Below are 9,376 nucleotides of genomic sequence, written 5' to 3'. Positions count from 1 at the left end.
GTCATTCCTAGGGCAGAACTAAGGTAGATAGTTATAGAACTAAGATTTGATTGATTTTGGGTTGACGCATGACGGACAATGTCCACTGGACTCGTATGCGAAATCTGGGACTGAATTTGCTTGGAATCACAGACAAACAAGTGACACGTGACCAAAGCAAGAAAACCAAGTAGGAAAATTAGGATCGTGCAGGGAGCTTCAGAAGCCGAGAGGCCGGATCAAACATGTCTCTTTTCACAATAACAAACCTTATGTATGAAGAACTGTCAACTTGTGTAACTTACAGTCCTTGCGCTGGGGCTGTCACCTCACTAGGGATGGGAGGGTTAGAAAGAGGGATAGAGAGGGAGGGAGAAAGAGGGTTGAGAGTTTAAAACTTTTATTAAATATTTCAGCTCAACTAATATAAAAAGAAAATTATATAGTTTTGTATTGTCACAAGAATACAAAGTAACATTATAAGGAAGAACCTTAATAAGCTGCAAAAATAGCAGTGTTAAAACGCACTAAAAATAATTTTTGAATTAAGTTTTTTTTTCCAACTTTGGAATAGAATAAACTAAGATCTAACCGAGATTAATTAATAAGTAGGAGTCACACTCAAGAGCTGATTTGTACAACAATTAAAAAAAAAACACTTTCAAAACCAACGAAAGGCTTGGCACTTGTATATCTTCTAGACATTATTTTCCACCATATGTTGGATTTTTAAACGTTGAAGTTGCCTGCTTATAAATTGGATTTTCACCCTAAAAAAAAAAGTCATTAGTTACATGTGGACACAAAAAAAGAAAAAAAAAATCGGTTTCATTCAAACTAATTCCAACTTTCCTTTTTCTCACACTTTTCTTTCTTTTTTTTCCTATTTTCATTCTAACATGATAAGAACTAATCCTTATCAAGAAGATAAATAAACTAGAACTAATGCGTGCTAATACCTAATATATGATATAAAACAAATCTGACAAATCTGTTGTAGTTAATTTAAGAGTTAGAAATTTTTTGTTTTACTCCTTTTAGGAGACTCGCGATCAGCCTTGACTTAAAGGCAGAGAAAAGTCAATCACCAACATTGATTGTTAACAAGGGCTGTTATATACCGCGTCATTATAAGGTTACATTTGTTGTGCTTTATCACTAAATTGGTAACGGATGTTTTTTAGAGAAAGGTCTTTCTGCAAAATCTTGGGTGACGGTCTCCCATTGCTAGTCATTTTGAACTTTGAGGAATCTTAAATTTTGGATGTACCAAAATTTTCTATAGTTTTGACATTTTTGAGGTTTTTATTTTAACTTTGTGATGTATAAGATTTATTATAAAAAGCCTACGAGTCATAGCAACATAGAATACCGCCTACAAAGCTCAGGAACAAAATACAACTTTAGATATGGTAATATATAAAAAAAAAAAGGTTCAAAATTTTAACAAAAAAAACAAACAATTATAATAAAAATCCTAGAAACCAGAACAAACTATCCCCTCAAACATGATTCATTATGTTTAATCCCTAAACGAAGAAACTTACATAACTGTTTAATACCACATGCGTTTCTCTCAGTCACCCGCTTAATTAATCAGCATTCGCTCCCAAAAACTCGTCCAAATCATTTATTCCTCAACTCAGACAGCTCTTCACACTCGGATACAAAATGAAATAAATTCTCATTCATACTTCTACACATAGGGCACAAACAGGGGTCAGCCGCCGGCCTAAACTTTCCTAAAAATGTCCTTCTCTCACCAATACCCAAACTATCCCCTCTTACCAATTACAAATTCTTCAAGTCCTCTTTATCCAACCCAAATTCAAACTTCCTAAACCTCCTCCCACCAACGCTCTTTAGCTTGGGAGTAAAACCTCAAGGACATAGATTGGTCCTTAAGAGCTTGCCACTCTTGGATTTCTTGATCATTTAGGATTCGCAGGACTTCCTTCCATAGTGACACACTTTCATTCATTGGGCCTTTTCCTTCCTTCCGCATCTCCGAAAGGCCACAAAGGTCTAGTATTTTCTTGACAAGATTTGGCCACGAATCACGTCTAACTCCCTTTAAGCTCTTCAAATAAGCTGACTTAAGAAGCCGAAATCTAGGTAGCGTAATTATTTTCTCCCAAAATTTCACCATTCTAACCAATCTAACAATCCTTAAAGCCTAAAATTCTCTTAAAATATCTTAGCTGAATTACTTCGAACTTAGCTGCTTTAGCAAAACCCCTAATTTCAGAACCCCAATGTAGACTAGAAGCTACTTTTGTCTGGAACACTCTTCTGGATCTTCATGTCAGGTAGCTGACCTAAATTACTCCTCAAAAGCATATTTATTAGCCTCTTATCCCATAAGTTACAATCTTCTACATGCCTAGACACCCCCCTTAACGCACTAAACTTAACACCAAAATAGCCGAATTTTCCTTTAACCTTAAACATCGTTCCTCCAAAATTAAATGAACCTCGGAATCAATATCCCCTTTGCTCCTAAATACTAGTAGCACTGACTTCTTAGCGTTCAATTCTAAACCCTTCTTTTGTAAACAATTTTTCTATTATATCTAATTGCTTCTTCTAAAGATTATCTCTACTATCTGCCACTAGAGCTTCATATATGCATATGTAATAAAAAACAATAGCTAAAATATTAGTAATATGCCTTAGTTTTATGTAATTTAATAACTAATTTTTTAATACTTCAGTTAGGGAGGTTATTAGCGACCAGCTTTGACTAAACAGCAAAAAAAGAAAAAAAACATGAGTAAGGATTTTGAGATATATACACAGAACAATAACTCATTACTTATTTTCTTGCTGTACAGGTTTTCATTGTTAAGACATAGGGAAAGGAGGTGAGCCTGAAATAGGCACGCTTTTAGATCACTATTTCAAGGACAGGGGGAGGGGAGGGTCTAATCAAAATTTTCATTCAGTTTTTATGTAATATATATTATATTAACCAGATGATTTTAGAACATGATAAAAAGTTTTATCTTTAATTTTTTACAAGACTAATTATAATACTTATATTATAATTACAATATTATTATAACCTAATTAAGTATAACTGAATATAAATATAATTGTAATATATAATTATAATTACTATCTTACTTTCCTTAATTTTATTTCACTTTTGAGAAGCAAAAAAAAACATCTATTATTAAGCTATAAAATACATACCGTATCCCATTTAGCCATTTGTCGTTCTTTTTCGAAACGGGCAAATTCACGTCGATCATGAAGAACTGTCAAAAATTTCCAAATTAGAAGCAGAGCAAATCCCACGGCAACAATTGCGCCTACGACACCAAGAACAATACCTGCAATAAAGAAGAGGAAATATTAACCAGAATCAACATCTTAAACAGAGTTGTCACATGCCCCTTACTCCTACCAAGTTTTAAACAATTTTAGAGACTTTTGTTTCCTATTTACTGTCTAAAAGAAGAGACATTTTGGCAGACGCATAGCTTAAGCAAAAAATAATTAATCCCAAATTTTGTTTTCTTCAGCTGTGATTAAGTTTGATTATGCTTTGGTCACAAAACAATAAACGAACTAATTAAGTTCGTGAAATAGTGAAAGCATGTGCAAATATAAGGGGAAAAAATGTGTAAAATGGCAAAAAAAAAGAGAACAAAATGGTAAAAACATGTGCAAATATAAGCAAAAAATATTGTAAAATGCCAAAAAATGAAAAAAATGGCTAAAACATGTGCAAATACAAGCAAAAAAATGTGTAAAATGGAAAGAGGAGAATAATTGTAGCCTATTTCAGACAATACTTATTTAATTAATTTATTCATTTTGTTTTTAAAAAGAGCCATACTTCTTAAAAAGGCCAAGGCTGGACAAAAATAATTTTCACATCTTCTCGGGAAACACCTTGTTATTCCTCTTTTTTTTAAAGAGAAGTCATAAGAATTCAAATTTTGCTTACTATCGAAATATTTTGCCTCATATATTTTGCCCTTCGAATCTGACAGTTTATGCACAACAATAAATGACGCATTAGAAATAAGCATGGGGACACCTGTCCTTTTCGTCACAAGATACTTTTCAAGGCAATCCCTGTATAAAGCAGAATGAAAACGATGGATCTGATTACCTAGTATTCCTAATAGCAATACAAAAAAAAATGCAATTACGGTATATATTTTCCGCAAGAGTTGGAGGCTTGATACCGTTTGGCTTAAGAGTGCGCCATTTGAGGCAGTGAACTCCTCACCAAGGAGTTGAAAACTGAAGAAGAAACTCACGAGCGTCTTTTAGGAAAAGACATCTTGTTTCTTTTCCAAGGAAAAGGAAGGAGAGAAGGAGGCGCGGGGGGGGGGCGAATTTCCGCACCGAACGCTATATTTGCATTTAATACAATTCTCAGAAGGTGATAGAAAGGTCAAATGGTTTTTCGAAAAGTAACATTCCAGATGTCCTATGTCTTAACAATGAAAACCTATACGGCAAGAAAATAAGTAACGAGTTATTGTTCTGTGAACATACCTCAAGTTAGAAGAGGGAGGGGGCCAAAAATTTAATATCCAGAGTGTAATAAATTTGTTGTTTTATTCACTTTTTCCAAAGAAAATACAAATGAAAATACTTGAAAAGACGTTTTTTGAAACTCAGGCGGGAACAAAAAATTAAAGCAGGGAAGAAGGAATAAGATCTATAAGGGCGTATGTGCCCTTATGACAGAAGTTATCTGTAAAGAGAAAACAAGGCACTATTAGATGGAAGAACGTTTATAGAAAATTTTAATTTCCTTAACAACAAAGTAGCGTATGTTAGCAAAAAAAGAATAGAAAGGAAAGGGTCTGTGGGAATACGATGGAAATGTAGAAAACCAAAAAATATAACTATTTTGCTACAAAAGCCTTGTTGTGTTAGTAAATTTTCTGTAATCCTAGGATCTGAAACGAAACAGTCATGCTAAGGTGAAGAAGAGCCCAAAAAAAGAAATTTATTGACAGCCTTTTACAGAAACTCACGATTAAACTTATACTACCAAACAGAAATTACTGAGAGAACGTTAATAAAATGTATGAATGAATGTTTGCGTCAGGTAATTTGATTATCAGTAAACTTTTTCTTTCCAAGGAAAAGACGCCCGCCTGCCTTGCATTATATTGCAAAATTGCAAAACCTAAATAAACCTTAAGTTCAAGATAAAAGAGTTCGTTTTGCCAAATGAGTACAAACGGCATGTTTGCGTACCTTAATAAACCTACAAATGTTTTGCACATTAATCTAGCCTAATTACTTTCTAGCCCTTAAAAACAATTTAAAAGCAAAATAATCTGTCTTCTTCTCGAAGTTTTCAGGTATTTCACTGAAACCCAAAATTTTAATTACTATTAAATTTTGATTATAAATCAAAATAATGATTATTTTGGGTTTTACTATTTCTGCTGGGTAGAACTATACTGGAGTGTCGAATTTAGTTCCTATTTATTTTATTTAATCATTTTATTATCAAAAATAATTTAATTATTTTACTTTATCTTATTTTATTTCCAGTTTAAACTTCAAAGAATGCCAAAAATAAACAAATTATATTGAAAACCAAGAAAAATAAAAGTACAGAATGATCAGAAAAAGTCGAGAATAAGCGCCCAAGAGCTCTTCTGTTATATTTTCCACGGTTTGCTACAATTTTTGAATTACTGAACTAGATTTGTCTTACTGCATCGGCAACAATCTGTTTATGGAAAAGAGCTAGAGAATTAGAAACAGTAATACCAAGCCGCCGAAAGGAAGAGACAGAAAGTACAGAAAATTCATTACATAGCAGAGGAGTAGACGAAGACAGATTATAAGATTAGAATTCACACTTGTCAAGATTCAGGGACAGACCAATATGTAGGAAAGACTGAGAAACTAAAGAAACCATCACAGAAAGAGCAGATTTAGTACGACTAATCAACAGAATGTCATCAACATAGGCAATGTATGAAATATCAGTAGAACCAGAAAAATAAGCGCCTGAGATCTTTTCCAGAACAGTAGAAAAACAAATTTTGAAAAGGGTTGGTAATAAAAGAAAAATTTCAATACTGTTTACAATGTTAAAAAAGTATATATTAGGTAAAAGAATATGACAATCAAAATAGGGAGCAAAGATTAGGGAGCAATACCATTAGATCGTGATTTAGAAATTCATCACCTTAGTTTATGTAATTTTTTTCCCTTTATCTTTTTCTTCATTTTAATGAGCTTTGAGAACGACAGAAAAAGGAGACTTCTCGCTAATGCCAATAATAAATACATATACTTTTCGAATTCACCAGTGATCAATTTAAATTAATCAGTTGAGTATTAAATATAATGGCACCAAATCGGCAACTAGGTAAGTAAGTAAGTATATTTGCAACCCGCAATATAAAATAAATGCGGAGCATAACAAGAAAAAACAAAATAATATAATCCACAAGTAACTAAGAAGGAAAACACAACATAAACAATATAACAATATCCACTGAATTACTGATCTGGAGAAAAAATAAGTGAGAGGATTACTGGCACATATCTTCTTTGGAGTATTGGTCCTCAGATCCTTAGCGATGTTGTCAAGCAGCACTAGAGGGTCGATAAGTCCAAAATGAGAAATAATCTTGTGATTTCTGTACCACCTTGGTAAATATAGTAGGACCATAAATACAGCAAATATAGCAACTGTAAAATACAGTTGGTAATAAAACAGGTGTATCACAGTTGGTAAATATAGCAACTGTAGCACAGTGTTAAAGTCCCTCAGGACAATAAAGTTCAAATAGATAGCAGCAAATCATTATCACCCTGCTCAAACAACCGGGCCCTTACGTTTGCAAACGGTAGACCTGTGGAAAAGTGATTTATGTACCATCTTGGTAAAGATGGTAGGACCGTAAATACAGCAAATATAGCAACTGTAAAATACAGTTGGTAATAAAACAGTTGTATTACAGTTGGTATATATAGCAACTGTAATACAGTGTTAAAATAATTGATACAAGGGGGGATATTAAAGTCCCTCAGGACAATAAAGTTCAAATAGATAGCAGCAAATCATTATCACCCTGCTCAGACAAGCTGGCCCTTACGTTTGCAAACGGTAGACCTGTAGAAAGGATGGTACACAGCCTATATTTCTGGACGGGTATTTTTCTTTGCCAGAAGAGTAACAGCGAAACTACTAAGGCCAAGTTCGTGTCGAGACATCTGCATAGTACTTACCTAAAATGTCAAGAATTGGGGGGCATTCTTTCGTTTTTTGAACTCTGACAACCGGTTCTCCATTCTCTCCATAGCCATAAACAAAAGTGAAACGACAATTATCATCATCATAAAATGAGCACAGTTTCTCATCATCACTTTCAGGTTGTGCAACATCCACTGAGGTTGGAACAAATGTACAGTTACGACAATCATCCCCTTTAAGCTCCCCGGAATTAAAGACCTGACATTGCACGCATGCCTTGTATTCCAAGCACTTTCCAGGGCAGGTCTGGAAAAGAGAACAGTGAATGAAATTCAGCGATAGCTGTGCAATTAACAATAATTAACCTCCAATACCACACTGGTGAAAATAAAAGATGATGAAAAGAAAAGAAAAGATGGTGAAAAGAAAGATGAAAAAAAAAAAAAAATAAGGTTCATTTTTGTATGATGCCTGAGGGCATGTTCTTATTTATTTAATCTCTTATAAATCTACTGACTAAGCACAAAAAGAAGAGAGTAAAAAGAGAAACAGACTAAAAGGAAGATAAAAGAATAAAAATTAATCTATTACAACATAAAGAAAAACCAAATCTCCATGGAAAGAAAATAGAAAAACCAAATTAAAAAAAAGAGATAAAAAAAAAGAATCGAAATATACAGCTCTGAGCTCTAAGCTCCGATACTGCACTGGTAAGTCATAACAACGAAAAGAAAAGTAAGAGACGAAAAACAAACAGGGGGAAGCTCTGACAGCCAACTATTGTTTGACGATTTGTTTTTATTTATTTTTCGATACATCTACTGATTAAATAAAAGGCAAAGAGACAGCAAACAAGAGAAACACAGTGAATAAAGATAAAATAAGAGAAAAAAAGGTATAAAAAAATAATTAACTTAAATCTAGATTACATCGATAGACCTTACATCTTTAAACGAGCAACAAGTGTATAGTATATACATGTTTTTTTTTCTTGAAAATGGCATGCCAATTTTTTCTGAAAATTCGCGTGCTAACATTTTCTCGCCTAAAAAACCGATCTAGATAAATCACGACTTTGGAAAATCCTTTCTCCTCCTCCCAGCACATCTAATATATTTTCTCAAACCCCCTAAAGAATTTTCACAGGGACCATAAAAAAACAGTCAAAATTAAGTTTGACTGTCAGAAATTTTTGAGTGAATTTTAATCGCATCAAAGTTCCAACTTAGTTACTTTTGCATAGTTTTGCAATTGCATAATTAACCAGGCACTTAAAAAAACGCTTCGCCACCTAATCAGACAAATCAAGCACGGAAGAGATAATGCAATCATTACCAACATAATAGCTAATTCACAATATGATATATACCTTGGAACTGTTTATTTTTATATAGGCCTTTCTATGACGTAGAAGTTTATTTATGGGGTATGGTTCTATTTTTATCATTTGTAAAACACCATGGCTGGTGTTTATTATAAACACCATGGCTGGTATATATTATTATTATAAGCAACCCCGAATTACAATAGAATCTTCCCGCCTCTGCACTTGTCAGTTATTCCAATTGAAGGAGGAGAATCGACCCATAGATTTTTATCTTTGTTTAAAAAAGAATTAAGTAAAAAAAAAATACTAGGTTTTTTCTTATGTAAATCAGGGTATGGGGATTTTCATTTGCGCGGAGGAGGGGGGGAGATACGCTAGACACCTTTGTATGTCTAAAATTTGATTCACCGAGCAAAGCTCAACCTCTTGGTAAAAAAAGTTTAAGTCGACCAGCAATAAAATCCTATTGTGATTGAAACTTAAAACGACACCTTGTTAATAAATAAGAAGTCAATTTTTTGTATGAACAAACCAAATAAAGAAGAGAGTAAGCTATTACTACTGAATTTACGATTTTTTATATACAAGATTAGCTATTCCATGATATATCTTGAGACTCTTAACTTTTAAATAGTATTTCTATGAGGCTGGAATGTGCGGTACAAATATTCGCGGGGGGGGGGGGATACATTTTAACACGTTTTTAATTTTATAATTCACTTCACAGAGCGAAGCTTGTTACTCGGGTACTGTAAAAAACTAAACACAAGGACGAAATAAGAAAGTGAAAATAGAAAAAAGGGAAGAATGAAAAATTAAAGAAGAGAAAAAACAAAGTACTGAAATATATAAAAAAATTAAATGTATATCTAAATCTT

At 33.2% G+C, this 9,376-nt stretch overlaps 1 protein-coding gene across 1 annotated transcript in view; it reads right to left on the bottom strand.

The window, feature by feature from the left end:
* Positions 1 to 412: 412 nt before the first annotated feature.
* The window catches only part of LOC148945530 (integrin beta-PS-like), a 72,892-nt gene continuing 63,928 nt past the window's right edge, over positions 413 to 9,376 (bottom strand). The window contains exons 14-16 of the mRNA XM_089099072.1: positions 7,207 to 7,477; positions 3,175 to 3,314; positions 413 to 749 (exon numbers count right to left, since the gene is read on the bottom strand). Of these exons, the coding sequence (XP_088955198.1) occupies positions 684 to 749; positions 3,175 to 3,314; positions 7,207 to 7,477 (477 nt within the window). The 3' untranslated portion in view covers positions 413 to 683. The remainder of the gene's footprint in view (positions 750 to 3,174; positions 3,315 to 7,206; positions 7,478 to 9,376) is intronic.

This window comes from Artemia sp. Qi Xiang Cuo, chromosome 13 (genome assembly GCF_049724085.1).
Source record: "Artemia sp. Qi Xiang Cuo chromosome 13, ASM4972408v1, whole genome shotgun sequence".
Classification (NCBI taxonomy): Eukaryota; Metazoa; Arthropoda; class Branchiopoda; order Anostraca; family Artemiidae; genus Artemia; species Artemia sp. Qi Xiang Cuo.
Note: the sequence above shows the minus strand (reverse complement) of the source record. Positions and strands in the feature narration are given on the sequence as shown.